The sequence below is a fragment of the Ictidomys tridecemlineatus genome, chromosome 6 (assembly GCF_052094955.1).
Source record: "Ictidomys tridecemlineatus isolate mIctTri1 chromosome 6, mIctTri1.hap1, whole genome shotgun sequence".
NCBI classification, from domain to species: Eukaryota; Metazoa; Chordata; class Mammalia; order Rodentia; family Sciuridae; genus Ictidomys; species Ictidomys tridecemlineatus.
Genome location: NC_135482.1, coordinates 64,134,937 through 64,158,117, shown reverse-complemented (window position 1 = coordinate 64,158,117; position 23,181 = coordinate 64,134,937). Strand labels below are relative to the sequence as shown.

The following is a 23,181-nucleotide window of genomic DNA, read 5'->3' as shown; positions in this document are numbered from 1 at the left end:
TGTTAATTTTCCAAGAGGTTAAATTAATATATAACAATATGTCAAGTGTCATGAAAAACGTAGATGAACTAAAATTTTGTTATTTAATGAATGCAAGTATCCTTTCATTTTTTATCATTATTTTTTTATTTCATGTGTTTATTAAAGGATGTGCTATAAATATATTTTAATATTTTCAATAAAAGAAAAACATGAATGTTTTATGAGGTTAACTAGATATCAGCTGTTTAGTTAACATTTTATACAAAGTGCTATAATTTTTTTATTTCTGAACATTAAAAATAAGAGTATTTTGGAGCTGGGGCTGGGGCTCAGGAGAGGCACTGGATTCAATCCTCAGCACCACATAAAAATAAAACGAAGATATTATATCCACCTATAACTAAAAATAAATACTAAAAAATGTATTTCAATTAAAAAATACAATATATTTTATTTCTTCTTAATACTTAGTTATTTCCTTGATGTTCTGTAGTAAACATCTATATCCAGAAGAGAGAACGTTTTTTAATTGTAGAAAACTCGTATAACTCAGTACAGCCTATGGAATATATACAGATCATCCTAAACCGTATCACTTAGGAATAACTGCCATTGAACTATTTAACTATATAACTATTTGTTATATTTGCTTCCAGTATTTCTAGTGCACCTAGACATCTATTTATAAATCTTATATTTTAAAATAAACTTCAGTACCTGGAAATTAAAAATTTGTAAAAGTCATATGAATTAGAGAGTGATTAATCACATTCAAAAAGATTAGTAATTATAGTTCCTATGAATTCACTTTATAAGTTTTTATTTTATTTTTAAAAAGTCTTTATTTTATTTATATGTAGTGTTGAGGATCGAACCCAGGGCTTCACACATAGTAAGTGAGCGCTCTACCTCTGAGCCACAACTCCATCCCCACTTTGTTTTCACACAACTTTCTTTAGATAGTCTTTTGTGAACTTGAATTAGGTGTATTACACATGTGAACAATGTTGTTGTTCTCTCTGAAGTCCATATTGCTGTGATATTGTGCTTTGAGCACCTGAGAAATACTCACCAAAAATATTTGGTCAGCCACTTATTAAAATTGCAAATTGACCTTTGCTTTTACTTCCAACAAACTATAACAAAATGGTTGTCATGATTTTAGACCTCAAAAAGACCTGGTCTGCTTGAATAACCAGATTTCTTCCCCAACGCCCATTATTTTTAATTTATTTTTATGTGGTGCTGAGGATCGAACCCAGTCCTTCCCATGTGTTAACCAGTTTTCTAAGGGAACTGAGACACACATTCCAGAGCTGTTCACTAATATTGCTTGGTGAAGAGTCTGAGGTGACTCTTTATCGTTTTTAGTATCAGAGCAGTAGAAGCTCTTGGCTAAGTGTCACCTGACTCTCAGTTCTCATCAGAAGACTATTTGTGTTAAATTTTCTTGTAATTTGATCTGTGAAAACCTCATTTTCTCTAATTCTTCTCGAATCAACTAGGAGTTCCCCTGCCTATCATTTCTTTGTAATATTTTTTATTCTTTAGCCCACATTATCATCTTTCTCCTGTTCTAATTAATTACATTGAAAAACACCAAGCAAAGTATAAGAGAGAGGAATACTTAAAAAAAAAAAAAAAAGAAAAAGTCCTTTGTGTTCATCCTTTTTGAAATGAAATTACCCTTTGGATTATTAACTGATTTGGAAGCATCATATTTCTTAGCATAGTAGTTTGATCTGTTCTTGAAAATCTGCTTATTTAACTAGTAAAATAAATAGTGATAGGTAGTTTAGTTGTATGCTCATTATGACCAAGCTGGTATTTTAAAATTTCATGTTCTACAGCAAATCATTTTCTCTGTGCATATTTGTAAGTGAAGTAATTTGTGTGCTAATCTGATTTTCTTCCTGTGTTATTGGATCATACAAGTAAAAATAGCTTTTTGTTCTCTATTTAAAGTCATTTGGAGAGAGAGAAAGAGAGTGTTTGTGTGTTTGGGTTTATTTCTTGTTTGTTGTTTGAGATAGGGTCTTGCTAAGTTGCCAAAGCCAGACTTGAACTTGTGATTGTCCTTCCTCAGCCTCCCATGTAGCTTGGATTGCAGGCATAGACCACTGTGCCCAACTTTGAATATGTTTTAAGTAGTTTCTTTAGGTGTCTGAAAATGTTATTTGGAAGGATTTTTTGTAGAATTTTTTGCATGATTGCAAGTGGTTAGGTGTTTGTAGGTTTGCTCTTTTTTGTTTTCTTTCCCCCCTTTTTTTAAAATGTATCTAACTGCTGTCTCTAAATCCTGAAGCAGTTAGATGCTCCTAAACTAAATTGTTCATCCTGATTACTTTCTTTTTTTAAGAGTCTTGGGAGCTTTATTTTATAGCCTTTTTAATAATCATTTTGGTTGAGACCAGTAGAATTAGACACACTAATATTTGCATCTGGTTCATTTGTTCCTGAAGTCAACTAATTCATGTCTCTGTTCCTTTTCCTGTAAAAAGAGGATAAAGTGGTGCTTACTTTATAGATCTGTGGTGAGAAATAAATGATAAAAGGTAACACAAAACAAATACTTAAATATTAGCTTTTATTATTATAGACTAGGGGGGTTAGTAAACATTTTTCGTAAAAGGCCAGATGGTATGTCCTTTAGGCTTTAAAGGCCAGTTTGTCACAGCTACTCAACTCTGCCTTTACAATGTGCATGCCTTTACAATGTGCATTTACTATGTTGATGACGAGCCAGGCCATGTTCCAATAAATCTCTTCAGGAAAACAGTTTGCCATATTAGGCTTGTAGTCTATAGTTTGATGACCCCTGTTCAAGACTAATAAAAACTAAAAAATTTTAAAAATGTATGGAAAATATTAAGAGTTCAGTATAGCTCTTCTGTAAAATGAATTATCAAGAGAATTTAGGTAGATTAAAAACTTCAGTTTACAACCTTAGACATTTAAAATTTCAGTGTCTTAAGACATGTTTTGCTCAGTTAACATATTTTATAATGAAAATCTCAACCAGGAACCATTTTAAAAAAAATAGTATTTATTGACCTTCACAATTTTTATTATTAACCCTTTGTGTCTACAAATATGAAAACATTTGGGCAACTTAAATGCCCTTCTATAGTATATAGGTTGATTAGTTTTTGGTACATTCACAAAATAGAGTACATACAATATAAAAAGAGAGTAAAGAAGCTCCTTATGTATTGATATGGAATGATTTCCAGAATATGTAGTTAAGAGCAAAAAGCAAGGTGCAAAAAGAATGCACGAGTATGTTGCTTTTTCTATAAGAAATAAACAATGACAACAACAAAACAACCAAGCATTTCTAGATTCCTAAAAACCCATTAGTGGAGAATATCCCAACATGTACTCTTCCCTTACTACCTTAAAAACAGTATATAAAAAATAATCTAGGACTGGGGACGGGGTTAGTAGTATTGTACTTGCCTAGGATGTACGAAGTCTTGAGCTCAATTCTCTGGTATTGCAGAAAAGAAAAAAGGTCTAACCTTTAAGGCAAAACAAAACAAAACAAAAAATAAGTTTTGGAGGCCTGGAATTTGGGCAGGGCTCGTATATATGATTGTTTTGCTCCATATATTACCAGATGTGGCCCTTAAGTTTTTTCCATCTAGTAGATGGGCTATTCTGGGCCATCTGAGATGGATCATTCACGTATCAGATACCTTGCCAGGTAGAAGGCTGAGCTCATCTGAAACTGTCTTACATGTGGCATCTCTAACATGCTAACCATTTTTTTTTTTTAAAAGAGAGAGTGAGAATGAGAGAGAGAGAGAGAGAGGGAGGGAGGGAAGGAGGGAGGGAGGGGAGAATTTTTTAAAATATTTACTGTCTTAAAATTAAAAGTGAAAGAGGCTGGGGATGTAGCTTTAGTGGTAGAGTGCCCCTGGATTCAATCCCTGGTACCATAATAAACAACAGATAAACAAAACACTAATCCCTGCAACTCAGGAGGCTGAGGCCCAAAGGATCACAAATTCAAGACCAGCCTCAGCAACTTAGTGAGACACTGTCTAAAAATAAAAAGGACTGGTGATGTGACTCTGTGGTAAACTACCCCTAGGTTCAATTCTCAGCAAACACCCCCCACCCCCACACCCCTGCCCTGCACACCAAATAAAGACATGATGTTGTCATTTTGAATCTCATTTCTTCTCTTCTTGGGTACATGGGCTATAGCTTGTACTCCCCAGAATTATGTTGAGTGTGTTTTTTGTTTTTTAATTTTTTGCTGCATAAGCAGATTCTCAGTGGTGGGGGAGGGATCTGGAACAAAGCACTTACTGCACAGATGACATCTTGCTCTATGGGGCACTTAACTTGCTATGTATAAACTGCCTTGCTAGTCACAACTAAGTGCTGTATAAGAAACTTAAAATATGCCTTAAAAAAGAAGGAGGGGCTGGGGTTGTGGCTCAGTGGTAGAGCGCTTGCCTAGCATGCGTGAACCCAGGCCCTGGGTTTAATTCTCAGCACCATATATAAATAAGTAAAATAAAGGTCCATCAACAGCTAAAAGATATTAAAAATAAATAAATATTAAAAATAAAGAAAGAAAAATGGAAATTTGGGCTGGGATTATAGCTCAATGGTAGTGCACTTGCTGGTACGTGTGAGGGCATTGGGTTGGATCCTCAGCACCACATACGTACATACATGCATGCATACAAAGGTATTGTGTCCATCTACAAGTAAAACGAAAACTTTTTTTTTTTTTAAAGAAATTCTGCAGTATGTGACAACATGGATGAATCTGCAGGAAGTTATACTAAGTGAAATAAAATAGTTATGTAAGGACAAATATGTATGATTCCACTTATATCAGATATCTTAAATAATCAAAACTCATAGAAAGAAAGTATAGTGATAGTTGCCAGGGGACATGGTAAAAAAGAATGAGGGCTTGCTATACAGCAGGTGTAAAGTTTCATTTATGCAAGATGAATAAGATGTTATGTAGTATTTTGCCTATAGTTACCAATACTATGTTGTCCACTTAAATTTTTGTTAAAAGGGCAGCTCCCATGTTAAATGTTCTTACTACATTTTTTTTTTAAAAGAAATGACTTAGCAATTAACCATCTTGAGGGGGAAAAGTAACATCAGAACCTAATGAATTTTTTTCTGCTTCTGTCCCCCTTCCATGGGTTCATGGTAAGATATTAAATGGCAGAGTATGGGACAGATCAGGCACTAGAAAGGGACAGATTCAGTGGTGACTGCTGTTGAAAAAGGGGCTGGTAGACTTTGACTTGAAGCTTTGTATGACAAGCCCCTCCCCCCCTTTTGCTTGAATTGTGTTTATCTGAAGCGACTCATGATGTGGCAGCTGATGTTCCTCCAACTCTTCTTTCTATCACTGTGCAAATTAGGGGATCATATAAACATTCCCTCAATTCCCTATCACCATCACACCTTGGAGTTTCTGGGAGGGCCTTTTCATTCTATACTATATAATTCTGCTATTTCTCTATCAGCCTCTTGATGGTTATAGTTCTAAGTTGATAATTTTGAGTCCTTTGTCTTTGCATCATATTTAGGTATATAAAGCTCTCCAGCCTTAACTGTAGATGGGGTAATAGTACCTACCTCAGTGTTGTGAGAATGCTTCAAGTGCTAAGAAAATGTTAGGTGTTATTGTTTTTGGATAAATGTCTTTCAAACTTCCTTTTTCAGAAACTGATTCAGCAGGACAGAAGGAACATAGAAACCAGACTCCTGCTCCAGCTGCAACTCAAACTTCTGCTCCCTCTAAGTACCACCGATCTAGGTCTGGAGGAGCCAGGGATGAGCGATACCGATCAGGTAAGAAGGAACTACAGAAATTATCAACTCAATAGTTTTTACTGATCATAGTGTGAACTGTGTATTCTGAGAGCTTCTAATATTTGTTCTATTTTTTTTCCCTTTAGGCATTAACAGGTCTATATCAATTCATTCATCAAGCACTTATTTAGTACCTACTATGTGTCAGGTGTAGTAGATACTCAATATTTGGTGATGATAAAGCAACATTTAAGACCATTTCTGCCCTTAGGAATTAAAGAAGAGCCAGAGCCAGGCATAGTGGTGTATCACTGTAATCCTAGATGTTCAGATGGCTGAGGCAAGAAAATCACAAGTGTGAGGCCAGCCTGGGCAACTTAGTGAATAAGCTGGGAATATATAGCTCAGTAATATATCCACTGAACCCACTGGTAACCTGGGTTCAATCCCCAGTACTGGGGGAGGTAGGGTGGGGTAGAGAAGAAGAGAAAGTGAAGAGTTAGGTCATGTGGGTTGGTACTATGAGAGGTTAGATACATATATACATAAAATTTTATACATGGGATATATAGCTCAGAGGCAGAACACTCCTGGGTTCAATTCCCACTACCACAAACAAGCAAGCAATACAAGAGTTAGCTAAGGAAATAGCACCAGATAGTAGACCCAAAAATAACTCTTCATGGCCAAAATTTAAGAATGTAAGGATTAGAAAGAAGTAGGAGGTGAGGCCAAGAAACATTACAAGAAACCAAATCTTCAATGTCATTTAGGTTTTATAGCAGATAAGTAACCTAATCAGGTTTTTATTGTTCTTGTTGCTCAAATCCAGTTGCAAACTGCATGCTCTACCGCTGCTGTGTGCCAGTGTTAAGTAGATATTTTAAAGACAGGAAGAAGTAAAAGTACTTATTAAGTACTTATTAACAGTGGATTAGAGGAACGAAATACTGAAAGTAGCAAAGCGTGTTAGGAGCTCCTGTTTGTTGCCAAGTACCCAAGTCTGAGTTCCTAAGTTCTCAGTGTTGCCTCTTCAGACTGGGCCCAGGTCCAGAAGCAGCATGTTCTAACCAGTTTAGAAGGGTTTTAGCCTTTACAACTATTATCTCTGGCCTTCTGAGATACTTTGTGTTTTCCCCCTTGGTTTTTCTTTTTTCTTTGTTTGTTACAGCACATAATAAGAGGATTATTAAGGAACTGAAAAGATTATATTGTGTGTCCAAGATGATCATATATAGAAAAAGCTATTTAGTACTATAGAGTTTTGATTGTCTCCTACAAAAATCCATCTGTGGTCTCTGACCTCTTTCTCTTTTGTACCAGTTCTTTCAGATTATGAGAAAGTGAGTTTATGAATCATATACTAGTCAGCAGGCTGTGGAGACAAGGTTGTGTAAGGGTACTAATGAGAATTTAACAGTCAGGTTTGGGAGTTTTTTCACTAGGACATTTTTTTTTTGCACATGTGGGGAGGTACTAGCAAGAAATAGGCCAGAAAGTGTGGTGGTGGTGGTGGTGGGGCTGTGATGAAGGAACGAAAAAGATGAACTGTTGAAAAAGGCTGAAGATACTGAAAGTTATGAGAGTGTTGTAATACTCTCAGTGAATGGGAACATGAAAGGGGCATGCAAGCACTGAAATATTTGGTGGGGAAAAAAATCACACTTTTTCAATCCAGGAATTTCAACTAAACAGCAATGAAAGCTCAGCACATTGGAGAAATTGATAGTCTGGGAGAATTCTGGCCTCTCTGAAACCAACAGCGGCTGCAGAGTTGAAACAAATAAGTTGCAGAGGTTGATGGTAGCTGAACTTTCACTTCTCTACTATTCTGGTCATGGGAAGGGTTACATTTACAAATCACATGCAAACATAGGTTAAGAACATAGGATATGTTTAGTGAAACTTGCAAGATTTCAGAAAAAAAGTGATGGGTAAACAGGAAGTGTTTAATAATAATAATGCCCCAGAGTGCAACTGGAAAATGCTCTTTTAGTTAGTGGATGCTTGTTAACATCTATACCATATCAAAGGATCAAAATAAAATCTGCATACATTCAGCATTTCATGTTTCAGGCACTATTGTAGAATTATATATTTATTCAGTGTTTAGGCCATCTGATTTGTTTCTGTTTCTTTTCTTTTCCCCCTGGCACCAGGGATGTAGCTCAGGGCTCCACCCTTGCTAGGACAAGTGCTCAACAACCAGTGACCTATATTCCCATCCCTTTTTATTGTATTTTGAGATAGGGTCTCATCTGATTTTGTTCTTTGTGCTTAGCCAAAAGAGACCTTATATTTCAATATGTTACCTATTCAGTATCTCTTTTATCTGCACAGCAAGGCACCCATGTATGGCATAGTCTCAAGCATAGAAAACACAATTAATGCTTAAGATGGAAATTGATCTTGGTTTAAACCATTCTGAATATTTTGATGTTAATCTCTTGAAAAATTAGCTATTCCAATGAAAACAACAAAAGGAAAACAAAAAAAGGAAATTGATCTTGGTTTAAACCATTCTGAATATTTTGATGTTAATCTCTTGAAAAATTAGCTATTCCAATGAAAACAACAAAAGGGAAACAAAAAAGGACTTTGAGGATATATTTATATCGTTCAGCTGAAATGTTTGTATTGAAAAATAATACCCAGCTTTCACTTGCTTCTAGCAGAGAAGTCTAAAGTCATCTTTGTCTGGGGACTGAACTTTGGAAGTTATTTCTTTATCAAATATGGATTGTATGCTGGTGAATGAATCTAAGAGGCTTCCAGTTCTTATCTGACACTAACATTTGGACATAGGTTTATCATGTCAGAAAATAGTTGTGGTTTGATTTGTTTTATGATCTGATGCTGTGAATCCTTATGGTGTGGAAGAACATGCTCTGTAATTATTATCAGAATATCAGAGGCTTCCTAAAGCTTTATCAGTGAATAATTTCCTAGCTTTTTAAAGTTTGCTATCATATGTTTCATATCATATGTAAAAATACTTTGGGAAATGTACTGTTTTTAATTAGATCAAATGTGAGCATTTGATTTGCTATTTTCTGTTATTGAAAAAGTGCTTTTTTGGATGACTTGGTGATGTATATTTGTAATCCCAGTGGTTCCGGAGGCTTAAGTAGGAGGATCTCAAGTTTCAAAGCCAGCCTCAGCAACTGAGCAAGGACTTGAGTAACTCAGTGTGACCTTGTCTCAAAATAAAAAATAAAAAGGGCTGGGGATATGGCCCAGTTGTTAAGTGCCTTTGGGTTCAATCCCTGGTACCTTCCCTCCCACACACAAGAGTAATAGCTCAAAAGTGTGGCAATATCTTTAAAACTTTAGATATTTATATTCTTTAACCTGGAAATTTAACATTTAGGAATTTGTTTTATACAGATACCAACATATATGTATACAATATATTGTTGTAGTATTGTTTAAAATAATATAGTGGTTAAACAAATTATACATATGTGTACTCAGTGGAATTTCTAGGAAGGCTGATTTTTCTTCTTGGTTTTTTGTTTTGTTGTTGGTAATGGAGATCAGATCCAGGGTCTCATGCATGGTGGGCTAGCACTATACCCCTGAGCTGCATCCCTCGCTATAGGAAATTTGTTTTAAAAGAAAAACTGAGGTAGACCTGTTTGTACAGATATTAAAAGATACTCAGAATACAATTTTTTAAGTAAAAAAGGCAAGACAATATGCAGTATGTGGTCTGATTTTTGTAAAAACTAATAATGTTATTGTATACATTTGTATTCAAATACAACAAAACCTGGAAAAATATATACCAAACTATTGAGATGAGATATTTTTGGGAGGTGCTGGATCTAGGAACATTTTTCACTTTGGCATATGTTGGTAGATCTTTTTGCATCATATTCAGTTTTATTGTGGTAAAAACATAAAATTTATATATGTTAATCATAAACAAAAATAATAAGCATAGGCTTTTAACGTGACAGCCATGGATTAATGATTTAAAGTTTTAAATATGATGATGATGATGATGATGATGATGATGATGATGATGATGGTGGTGGTGGTGGTGGTGGTGGTGGTGGTGGTGGTGGTGGTGTAGTACTGGGGATTGAACTCAGGGGCACTCTACTACTGAGCTACATTCTCATCCAATTTTTATTTTTTTAATTTTCAGACAGGGTCTTGCTAAGTTGCCTAAGCTGGACTTGAACCTCTGATCTTCCTGCCTCAGCCTCGAAGTTGCTGGGATTAGAGGTGTGCACCACTGCTGCCAGCTTAAATCAATTTTTGTATTAAATAACTTTTACTTCACGTTTAGATTCCTTTGACTTAATGTTGGGAACTAAATGCAAGGATAACTTTATCAACCTAGTTGTGGACTTTTATCTTTGTCCAAATCTGATCCCTAATCTAGTGTGACATTTGCTAAAGTGGCCTGTACTAGTGCTACAGGATCCTTTTCTTCCTATATTAATATATTCCTTATACAACAGAAGGTAAATGAATTTGGTGCATTTTTTGTAGACCTCCCGTGATTTGAACACAGTTTTAGATGCTGGAAAAACACAGATTAAAAACTTAAGAGTCCTTTTTTCAATGCATATTCTACACAATACAGGGTTTAGAAGCAGCATCAAAGAGGGAGGTAGAGGAAGGCACACAATGTTAAACATCTGTAAGTGGTATTATCTGAGCCATTCTGAAGGATGAATAGCTGTTTGCTATGTAGATATTTTAAGCAAAAGAAACATAATGTGTGAAGGCATACAATGTAAAATATATATTGTACTTTATAAATAAAATTCCACTCCCCTTCCTGACTCAGCATAGAGTTTAATTTATTTATGGAGCTAGAAAACTAACTTTTGGAATTCATTTGGAAAAAATGTAAGAATAGCTAGGAAAATACTTGAGAAAAGCTCTGGGAGACTCATAACTGCAAGGTATTGAAATATACTACAAAGGCTCTGTAATTCAAACAGTGTGGTATGCCATATAAATTGGCAGGCAGAACATTCGATAGAGCAAGAAGTTCAGAAATTGACCAAATTGACCAAAATACACCTGAGAACTCAGTATATTACATAGATAGAATTGTAAATCACTAGGGCAAAAATACTCTTTTTAACAAATGATGCTAAGACATCTAGAAAAAGATTAAGTAGATCCATATCTTACACTGTATACATGCATGAATGTCAAATGGATCAGAGATCTACTTGTAAGAAAGAAAACATCAAGTGAATTTTTCTATAATGCAGTTTTATAAAAAGGATTTTAGCTGAGACTCAAAATTCAGTTGTAAAAAATACAATATAAATTTATCCTCTTGACTGTGTATGTATGTAAATATGAGAGAGAAAGAAAAAGAAGTAAGTGTGTAGATAGGTAAAGGATCTTGCTCTGTTGCCCAGGCTGGTCTTGAAATTGTGGACTCAGCCCCCACCCGACCTAAGCCGAGAATACTAGTCTGTGTCACTACACCCAGTTCCTCTTAACAACCCTCCCTCTTTGGAGCTGTGGATCAAGTCCACTGCCTTGCACATACTAGGCAATTACTCTTCCACTGAGCTATATCTCCAGCCTCTTGACACTTTTTAGGTGTACAGTAGAGGATTGTTAACTGTAAACACAATGCTATACAACAGACCTTTAGAAGTTTTTCATCTTGGATGATTCAAACTTTACTACTGTTAAATAGCAACTCTCCTTTTTCCCCCCACACCTCAGACTTCAACAACCACCTTTCTACTTTATGTTCCTATGAGTTTTATTAGTTTAGATATGTCACTGAAGAGACTCATGCACTATTTGTCTTTTTATGGCTTAGTTCACTTAGCATAACATTCTCAAGGTTCAGCCATATTGTAGCATATGAGAGAATTTCCTTTGTAAGAATGAATAATATTCATTTGTACTTATGTCACATTTTCTTTAACAGTTCAACTGTAATGGATATTTAGGTTGCTTCTACATCTTGGTTATTATGAATAATTCTTCAGTAAATTTGGGGATGCAACTACCTCACCAAAATCCCATTTTCAGTTCTTTGGACATATACCTGGAAATGGGAGTGCTGGGTCTTGTGGTAGATCTATTTTTAATTTCTTGAGGAATTCCAGTACTGTTTTCCATAAAGGATGCACTGTTTTATAGTCCCGTCAGCAGTATATACAAAGTCCAGTTTCACTACATCCTCATTAACATTTGTCATTTTCTCTTGTCTATTGAATTATTATTATTTTTTTTAATAATGAGCAGCCCAATAGGTGTGAGGTGATATAGTTCCTGTGGATTTGATTTGTATTTCCCTGATAGTGATGCTGAGTATCTTTTCATGATTATTGGCCATTTGTATATCATCTTTGGAAAAAATGGCTATTCAAGTCTATTATACATCTTTCTGATGCTGTGACAAAATATCTAAGAAAAATCAACTTATAAGGAACAAAGATTTATTTTGCTTTCAGAGGCTTTAGTGAGTGATTGCTTGGCTCTTGCCTTTGAGCCTGCGGTGAGGTAATACATCATGGCAGGGAGCATATGGCAGAGGAAGCCGGTCACCTTGTGGCAAGGAAGCAGACAGGGAGGGGAAGGAGCTGGGGTCAAACAGCCCCTTCAAGGGCACTCCCCCAATAGGCTAACTCTTTAATTAGGACCCATCTCCTAAATGTTCCCCTACCACCCAACAGCACCATTACCTGGGGAATAGGCCTTTAACACATGAACTTTTGGGGAACATATAGGATATAAAACACAACAAAATTTTTGCCCATTTAAAAAATTGGATTATTGAGGTTTCATTTTTGTGAAGTTATAGAAATTCTTTATGTATCCTAAGTATTAACTTTTTATCTGATACATGATTTGAGAGTATTTTCTTTCATCATGTGGGTTGCCTTTTTACTTTCTTGACTATTTCCTTTGCCTTGCAGAAATTTTTAGTTTTACCAAGTTTGTCTATTTTTTGCTTTTGGTTCCTGGACTTTTGGTTCCAAATCCAAGAAATCATCGCCCATTCCAACATAATCTTTCCTTCTATGTTTTTATCTAATTTAGTTTCAGGTCTTACTTGTAGATCTTTAATCCATCCTGAGCTACTTTTTGTATATGGTGTAAGATAAGGGTTCATTTTCATTCATTTGAGTGTGAATATGTAGTTTTTATGTCACCATTTAGTAAAGAGACTGTCTTCTCCCCATTGTGAAGTCTTTACATCCTTGTTGAAGATTATTTGATCATAAATTCCAGGGTTTATTTTTGGACTCTGTTCCATTGGTCTGTATATGTCAGTCTTTATGCCAGTACTATTACTGTTTTGATTACTGTAGCTTTATGTCTGTGGTCATACCTCCATGAATGTGCCTTATCTCATATGATTATTGTAGCTTTGAAATTAGGATGTGTAAGGCCCCCCTAGTTTGTTCCTCTTTCTGGAGATTATTTTTGCTATATGAAGTCCACTGAGATTTCATAAAAATTTTAGGATTTTTGTTAATTCTGCAAAAAATTCAAATAGGATTTTGAAAAGGAGTGCATTAAATCTGTAGTTTGGTTTGGGTATGGACATTTTAACCCATTAAGTTCCAAAGGGTTATGTATATTTTGACAATAAGTTTTGGTTTCACATGGCATGGACTTTTTTGACATTGTCATCATTCTTGCCTTTTTGAAAGTAATATGGCTTCTCATATCAAATCTGGTATCATTTTGGACAGTAATAGGTCTGGGAATGTATACTTTCTTTGTTCTCCTGATGATTTCTGTGACATTGGTTTGTGTGTGTCAAACAGATGTCTCTTGACAAAAAAAAAATTAATTTTTTTGTCTTTGTCACAAATTTGTGAATAATCCATGCATTTATTTTTTAAAAAAGTTTTTATTTGTTCTCTTTACATATATATGACAGTAGAGTGTATTTGACATATTATACATACATGGAGTATAACTTCCTGTTCTGTGGTTGTATATGATGTAGAGTTATGTTGGTAGTGCATTTATACCCGCACACAGAAAGTTATGTCTGATTCACTCAGAGTTTTTCTAATCCGTGCATTTGTGAGGCACCTTTCAATTATTCAAGTGAACAAAGGTCAATTTTTTTTTTTTACCTCTACTAAACCAGCCAATTGTGTTTTTCCCATATTGTCATTGAAATTGTTATAGGTACCCACTACCTTTGTTTGAGGCAATTGTCTCTACTCTTTCTTTTTTTTCCATCATTGAATAACCCTCTTATTTTTTTAATCAGTCTTTTCAGTTTCAGAGGATACTTGTTTAGTCTATTTTCCTTCATGGTGCCTGGTTGTTTGAGTTTCTGTTTCAAAATAAAATAAATGAAAAGGGCTGGGAATGTAACTCAGTGGTAGAGCACTCCTGGATTCAAACTGCAGTATGAGGGATTGGGGGAAGGGACAGAAATCCATCAGAATGTGATTGTAGATTCCTAACTTCAAGCAGTTGTAAAACTAACTTGCTCTCGGGACCTTTGCTCTATCACTGAGCCACACCCCCAACCCTGAGATACCAATTTTGAAATAAATGACAGTGTGTTTAGTCAACAGGTAAAATAAAATATTGAGAATATTGTGAACCAGGTTTCTTACTATTACAAATGGACAGGGGGAAATTATAATGGATTTTGTGTTGTTGAATTGGAATTAGAATAATAGTTTGAACTCACTATTTTCAGTATTGATATGTATAAAATAGATTTTTGTATAAATACATGTTTATATTTATATTCCCTTATATTCTGAAAAGGCTTAGAATAAAAATGACCCAAGAATACTGAGTACCCCTATTTTCAAGCTCTCAGTTTCTAAATACCATTTATTCTTCACTAAAAGAAGCTAGTACTCTTGGGAAAAATGTATTCAATTCCAGGGCTAGAAAGTACTAGATGAACCTGGAATAAATGAATGAAAAAAAATTGTCTATCAATTGATCAATTGATTGTTTGAGCAATCACAGTACTAGAAATCAAACCCAGGGCTTTATGCATATTAAGCAAGTGCTCTACCACTGAGCTACATCTCCAGTCCTTTAATTTAAATTTCCTGTTTTTTGTTTTATGTTTTCTCACTAAATTGCCCAGGCTGGCCTTGGATTTTTGATCAGCCATCAGAATAGCTGGGATTATAGTTGTGTACCATTGTGCCCCATTGACTTGATTGTTTTGTCTTGCAGTACTGGAAATTGAACCCAGGCCTTTGCACAAGATAGGCGAGTGCTCTGCCGCTGAGTTATATACCTATCCCTTTTAAAAAATTTTTATTTTGAGACGGGCTCACTAAATTACTGGATGTAACTAGCAGTTACCATTTTAACCAAGTACTTAAACTATCATCAGTAATGGAGCAGAGGCTACCTGACATCATGTTTTGAAAAAGAAACATTTCTTCTATGATATCCCTGCCAAAATGCATAACCTAAATCTACTTATGAGGAAATATCAAAGAAATTAAAATTAAGGTATATTTGACATTCAGTTTGTCCCAAAATGTCAAGGTTATAAAAGACAGAAAACTGAGACTATTCTAGATTATAGGAGAAAAAAAGACATAGGACAAATAAATATAATGTGTGATCCTGTATTAGATCCTCAATCAGGAGAAAAGGAACAGTAGGACATTATTGGGACAGTTGGCTTAATTGGAATATGGATTGTGAGTTAGATAATAGTGTGTATCAATGATGGATTTCTAGATTTGAATAAATGCACTGTGGTTGTATTAGAAAATTGTTTGTTCTAAGGAAATACATATTGAAGTATTTCTAGAATAAGAAGTGCTTATATTTGATCTCAGCAATTCATGTTGTTAGTCCTAAAGAAATTATTAGACTGTGTATTGAGGTAAAAATACTGAATCATTCTTGCTATGAATAGTAGCAAAAAAATAGGAATAACATAACATTTAATATTAAGGAAAAGCTTGAACAATGGCACATTTCTACAGTGAAATATTGTGGAGCCCTTTAAAATTACGTTGTACCTCTATATAGTATGACGTTTTTAGTTTTGTTAGTAGATTTTCTTTGTTGCAAGAAACAGATGCTAACTCAGGCTACCTAAAATAGCTGGGGGTAGGCCATAGAAGCAAATAGAACAACTGAGAAATCCTTAGAAAGGGTGAGAGAACTTTGGAGAATCTCACCTTGAAATTCAAGGCCTTTCTTCTTTTTGGTGCACTGTCATCAGTGTGACTCAGCCCTAGGATTTCAGTTCCTGATTCAGTTTAAATTCCCTAGAGAAGGATCTAATTGGATCATCTTTTCTGAGGGCACAATTACATTTCAGAGAGAGGCTTCAAAGGAAGGATGGATAGCATGTAGACTGAGGCCATTCCTAAACAAGAAATTGTTGTGAACTGGGAAAGCCACTTTGGTTGTTATCTTACTTCAGTTGGTTATTCAACCTCTCAACATTTTATAAGAATTTTTTTTTAAAAGCAGAACCCAAAATATTGTATACAGTGTGATCCTGTTTTATAGGAATGCAGGGTGAATTTACAGTGGGAATGGAAAATCAAGAGTTTTGTTTGGATATGTTTGAGATTCCTGTTAGGAGGAAGAGCAAGTAGAGTTGAATTCTTTTGTAGCCAAAGTGGCAAACAAGTAACATCTGTCCTTATATTTTTCTAGATCAAAATCATCCCTTGTGTTCCTGTGGCATAGAACTGAGGGGTCTCAACCAAGTTTTCTTTCAGACAGTTAAGCAAACCCTAAGCTTCTTATTTTTGAAAAATAATGAGTCTCCTCTAGGCACCTGCACAGCACTCATTTCACTTAGAGGTGGGATTTGCTCCTGGCATAGATGCATGTTAGACTGTACCCCTCCTCCCATCTCAGTCAACTTCTTGTCTGGTATGTCAGTCACATAATCATTCTGGATTCATTTTTCTCCTTTGTTAAATTGTCCTTGACTTCTTTTGTTCCTATTTTTGGTTTTTCTTTTTAATTGGTGTAAATTAAAAGATTAATAAAAATCACCTACACATCCCCTTTACGTTTTTTAATAATTAAGGCAGCAATAAAAAGTTCAGTCTACATCAGTAAACATGTTACAAGCCAGAATAAATGCAAATAAATGCAACTGTTTGACTTTTCAGATATCCACACAGAAGCAGTTCAAGCTGCACTGGCAAAACATAAGGAACAAAAAATGGCTTTGCCCATGCCCACCAAAAGGCGGTCCACATTTGTCCAGTCTCCTGCAGATGCTTGTACGCCTCCTGGTAAGTTTATCAAAACCCTTTCTCTCTAACAGTTACTATCTTGATGTTCTTGAGGTAAGTTCTGACTTTTCTTTCTGGAAATAGAAGGTGGAACTCATTGTGCATCATCAAAATTATATAAGAGCATACTCTGAAGGCAGCAGGTTTTGATTATCACCTTATAAATAACACATGAAAAGAAGCCTTAAGAGTAAAGCTTTTTAAAAAACAAAAACTTTTATTCTGAATTTCCAGCATTTCCTTTTTAATCCCCAAATTCATGTAGTCATGAATAAACACAGGTCAGGGCCCTGCTGTGATTAAATAATGTTTTTATGGACACCCAAAATATGTCCAATAATCATATATTTACTCCATCTCTGCAACAGTAATAGTAGTAGGTGTACTTGAAACAGGATTTTGTGTGTCATTAAAGACTATAGGAGTACTTGTGCAGATATGTAAAAATGTGGAAATGTTTTAGTGTATGGATATATCTATATACATTTTAGTTTGTTCAGGATCTACTTTTTCTAATGGGATCCTGAGATCAGTAGGAATTAGATATCTTTATTCCATTCCCTCAGCAGACTTAGAGTCTTTACGCCCCCTCAGGTAAATTTAAGAGTTACAGCTTCCTATTTGAGAAATGACTGCAACAACCTTAAGTTATCTAGTCTGTGCAGAATCTTTGCCACAGTTTTTGTTTTTTCCTCTCCTTTTTTTTTTTTTTTGAGGGGGAGGGTACTGATAGGGGTGCTTAACCACTGAGCCACACCCCCAGCCCTTTTAATATTTATTTTGAGATAGGGTCTCACTGAATTGCTTAGGGTCTTGCTGAATTGCTGAGGGTGACCTTGAACTCGGAATTCTCCTGCTTCAACCTCCCAAGCCGCTGGAAAGCTTGCACCATTATGTCAAGTTTTGCCAAAGTTTTTTAAAACCTTTAAAAAATATATATATATTTTTAGATCAATCCCAGACAAGATTTTCACATAGGTGTCTGAGACTAAACATAGTAAATCTATTTCCGAGCCTCAATGCGGTGTCATATTCTGCTAATGAAATCTTTGGAGAAAATTTTCCCCTATACTGTTTTGGCCTAGCATGTCTATAGGGAGATTCCTAGGAAAGTTGCATTATTGTGTTTGATTTTTATTCACAGTTGTCACGTTGTTGAACTATTCATACTGAGCCTATTCTCTTATCCAGACTCATTAATAGTTTTCTCCCAGATTTTGGCTAACTTTCAGAGCATTTGGGTGTGCTGTGAGCTCATGAACTGTGTGTGCTTTTTTCCTTCACATCTGTGGTGTCAATATGTCTGAAAGAGAAATAGCTCTGTGGCTTCAAGTGTTGCTCAAAATGTAACACAAGATACCTCTAGCAGACCATCACAATAAGGCATTTTTGTCTGTAATGATGCATACTTCAGACCCACTCATTCAAAGTCTTGGATGGGTTCCCTTCCACATTAGTATAGCACAAATTGGGTCCTCATGGATAAAGGGGCTCTCAGTTTAGTAGCCATTTCTTGTTGGCAGATTCTACTGCAGAGTGGTAGAGGGTTCAGTTGCAGTAAATGGCAAAGGGTAGGGAGCAACAGGACATGTAGTTCTTCGAAATAATCCTCTCCAAAGCTGTATTAAAGCAATCCAGTTTCAGAGTAAATAGGCTGTTCTCATTGCTTTGGGTTAAATGTGAGAGTGCAGCAAAGGATCTTGAGAATGCTCAGAAAGAGTGTAAATCTCTTTTTATCCCCTTTTACAAAAGTCACTGCCTGAGGGAAATTTACCAGTCTAGAAACAAATCACAGCTGTTTGGTGCTGAATGAGACCATAGTCCTTTGGAATTCACTGTAGGCCTCTGTATTTCTAACTACTAATGTTCTACTCTTTCTGCAGCCTTGGAGATGTACATAAAGTTCTTGATTGCATTATGTATTTTTTTTTAAATTTCATGATTACAAAGATGTGCTCCTCTCTTATAAGACATGTATTCAGCAGAGCAGAGTATTTATTATAAATCCATTTATTTTCTGTTCTGAGGATCTCTGAATAGTATTTGAGAAACCCCAACTTGTAATTAGGAACATGTGTATTGTCAAGTAGATCGGAATTCTCTCCCATCAAGAGGAAACATTGAGAACACCCTGCATAGTGATTTCTCACTTAGACTCTCCAATAGATCTTGATGCTTTCATTCAACAATTATGCACATGCCTGGAACAAATACTTTGCTTTACTGAGGGAATGTGGGAAGAACTACATCATAAGGTTTCTTTTAGCACCCTCCATTTTAGCAGGTAGAATTTACTGTTCTCACATTAGAATTTGAATTCCATTTTCTCCAAGCTTTTCAGAACCACCAGGTAAGAATGTTGGCAATCTCCCTATTTCTCGTTGCAGTTTAAGCATCACTTAGCATCTGTTATAGGATAACCCAGGGATGTCAAATAGGTTTTATTTTCCATATCTACTGTGTTAGCCCATGAAACACTCAAGTTTAGGAAAATTCTGAGCTGCATTCAAGAATGAGGAAGAGGAATAGAATTGTGACAGTATTGTTTAGAAGAACTGAGGGTGGATTGAAAGAAATAGGAGGATGGAGGAATTGAAATTATTGTTTGTTATTGGCTGTTTCTAAAAATGTCAGCTCTGACCAGCTATAAAATGACCTAAAAAAGATGTGCCACTTTTGGAGGGAAATATTCACCTGAGATTTCATAATATTTTCATTATCTTTCTTTGTAAACTGTTATGTCACACACCACAGAGCACATTTCAGGTCAAGTCTTGTACTCTGCTCACGTTGTCCTGTGTGAACTTAGTTTCTGGGGCAACTCCTAGAACATACTAGCTAGTTAGCCTCTTTGCCTTCCTGGGGAGGCACACAACACATAAATGACTTGATGAAAATGTAGGGTTCTTTTGAAGGCATATAAGGAATATGTCATAAATCTTGGCTTCATTTAAATAGATAGTTAGTCTGGAAAATTTGGTGAATAGTTGGCAAGGGAAATAATTTATCGTTCACAAATTATTCTTAAGTAATAATATGTCAGCCTAAAATTTTCTTATTGATGATATGTACACGGATTTCTACCATCCATTGGAAGATTTAAGTTCTCTTAAGTCAGTAGCAATCTATGGTTCTTTCAATGTCTGTGGTACAGAGTGCCACAGAGTGTTTTGGACTGCTTGAATTACTGCCATCTAGTTCCCTTTATATGCAGAAGTCATTTACTAATATCATGAGGCAATTACCTCAGCTTTTCCTTTGTAGGTTCTTTGTGTAACACTATTACTCACTCATAGGGAAAAAACAATGCAAAAAACTATAGCATTTATTTATATTTTTCCTCTCTGAGCTTTTTCTGCACCCTGCTTGACTTATCCTTTGCAGCATTCTAGGGGTACACAGGTGACCCAGATAGATTACATAATGACTAAAACATATAGTAAGTTATTCAACTGGCTTGGGTAGAGAGGAGCTTCAATTTAGTCATCTGTCTCAAATAGGACCCTGTTTGGTCAGTGGCTTTAATAATTCTTAGGGCCAGAAGAGAAATTTAGCTCTATATTTCTGTATATGAAAATGATGCCCATGAAGAGACTAGGATATTAATATACTTTGGACATATTTTAACTAGGTTTATGGATTTATAGTGCCTTACATCCTGCAGAGGACTTTCCATAGTCGTTGATTCGCCCCAGGTCAAATAGCAATTAAGTGTCAAACTTAAAAGTCTTCTTGCTTACTACCCTTCTAAAGTATCATGTGTAGGAAATCCTTTTCATCTAATTAGATGCTCATGTTTGCCTGATGCTAGAATGAGAATTATTTCAAACTAATTAAATAAACCATTGCCTTTTGAGAGGTTACCCCCAAACACATATCAGTCAGTTAAAAGGAATTTATTTAAAAGAGAATACCTGTTGAATTATCAGCTTGGGGAATTTCCCCCAAAATACTCTAATTTTATTCAAAACCACAAAGTAAACAGAATTGGTTGATAAATTGGATCTTTATAAATAAACTAATAGCTTTGGATCATTTTAATAGCATACTTTCATTATTACTTCAGGAACTAAGTTTCTATAAGCCAAAGTATAGTAAAATACTTAACTCTATATCAGATTGAATTTGTATATTTCAATAGCTGATTATAAAATTTAAAACTTGACAATAGAAGTAGTTTTATAATTACATAACATTATTGAATACCCTCTGGGTACCAAAGAGAGAAGAAAGAGAAAGTGAGAGAAAAAGAAGCATGTACAAGGACATATGAGTAAAATAGAAAAAAAAACTAACCTGCCAGCAAAAGAAAATGTCAAGAAAAATTGCCTTTTGACTGCCTTTGAGATAGCACAACCAGGAATCTTCCCTAGGACTTGTGGCCAGTGGTTACAAAGTTTGAATTTTACTAGTGACTGATAAGAACCAACATTAACAAGTGGTCTTAGGCTAAGACATCCCTGGGGTACAGATGGTCTCTAAAAGGACACATCCTCAGCCAGGGATATAGGATTCTCAAGAGATAAAGATCCATTGAATGGGAACTAGTAAGACAATAGTGGAAGTAATCTACCATTGAAAGGGAAAGACTGAGGTGTGGCTCAGTGTTATAGGCCCCAGTACCAAAAAACAAAAGCAAAACCAAACAAGAAAACCCCAGACTAATAAAAAGAAAAAAAAAACAGAATGAAGACCCCCCCCCATCTGATTTTCCCAGTAGCTATTTGTGGCAGAGCTAAGTTCTAAATCCAGAGCAATCTGACTTTAAAAGCCTAATTTTCAAATAAGCAATTTAATGGGAGGGAGGAACACCCTTTTTCTCCCAGTGTTAATTAGAGCATTAATTTATTTTGTAAACTTTTTTCCCCCCACAGATATATGAGAAAATACCTAGGAAAGCAGTATTTCAGTAATTATTAGTAGTGAGTACACTGTCTTCCAAAGGTATCCTAGTTTGTTACGCAAGGCATGGACTCTTCCTCTTTAGGTGCTCAGACCAATTTTTTGGTCCCCTGCTAGCTCTCTATGCACATAGATTAGTATTATAGGATACAAAAAATCTTTAGTAGTTCTAGAAATCTTCCTAACAATTGTGTGGTGAATCATTTCCCATCTTGGGTTTCGTGTTAAATTAAGTGCCTCAGAATTTATAACCCAAGATAGATTCAGGTTGCCCTACCTTCAGAACTAAATGTTTCTAGACTCCTCTCTCCTGATTCTCTATAAAGATTTTTCTTCTTAAGCTTCAAACTTCTCCTTGCCAACAGAAACTTCTGCCTCTCTTGAAAGCATTTCTGGCTGGGTGTGGTGGCCCATGCTATGATCCCAGCAATTTGGGAGGAGGCTGAAGCAGGAGGATCCAGGAGTTCAAAGGCAGCCCCAGCAACTTTAGCGAGGCCCTAAGCAACTCAGTGAGACCCTTTCTTTTCTCCTTTTGGTGCTAGGATTGGAGTCCATGAACTACAACCCCAGCCCAACAGCACATATTTAAAGTGTATATGTTGCCAACTTTTGACATAGTAAAACCATAAAACTGTCACAATTAAGATAAATGGAGCCAGGGCTGGTGGTGCAGCTTGGCCTTAGAATGCTTGCCTAGCATGTGTGAGGCACTGGGTTCAATCCTTAGTACTATGTTAAAACAAACAAATAAAATAAAGATTGTGTCCATCTACAATTAAAATTATTATTATTATTATTATTTTTAATGAAGCCAAACACAGTGAAGCAGGCTTGTAATCCCAGTAAGGATTACAGGCTGAGGCAGAAGGATAACAAATTCAGTCAGACCAGCCTCAGCAATTTAGTGAGGCCTAAGCAATTTAGGAAGACCCTATCTCAAAAACAAAAGAAGCTAGGGATGTGGCAGCACCCCCTGGGTTCAATCCCTAGTACCATGGGTAGGTAGGTTATATAACTCAGTGGAAAAGTACCCCTGGGTTTATCCCCAGTACTGCCACAAAACAAAAACAAAACGACATCTTCACCCCAACTCCTTAAATTTCCTTCCAATTCTCTCTCCCACTTCTTCCTATGTTCATCCTTAGGGAACCTTTAATATGTTTTCTGTCATTGTGTATTATTTTGCAGTTTTCTAGAATTCTTTTTTTAAATATATATATATATATATATATATATATATATATATATATTTGTTGTTGTTGTTGTAGTTGGATACAATACC

General features: G+C 35.5%; 1 protein-coding gene across 6 annotated transcripts in view; it reads left to right on the top strand.

The window, feature by feature from the left end:
* The window catches only part of Dip2b (disco interacting protein 2 homolog B), a 239,212-nt gene that overhangs the window by 129,406 nt on the left and 86,625 nt on the right, over positions 1-23,181 (top strand). For 5 of the 6 annotated variants that reach the window (XM_078014696.1, XM_021726156.3, XM_078014694.1 and 2 more), the window contains exons 3-4: positions 5,692-5,820; positions 16,872-16,997. In XM_078014696.1, the coding sequence (XP_077870822.1) occupies positions 5,692-5,820; positions 16,872-16,997 (255 nt within the window). Of the gene's footprint in view, positions 1-5,691; positions 5,821-9,944; positions 10,015-16,871; positions 16,998-23,181 lie in introns of those variants that run through there. The other variant, XM_040280651.2, reaches the window with a different exon arrangement.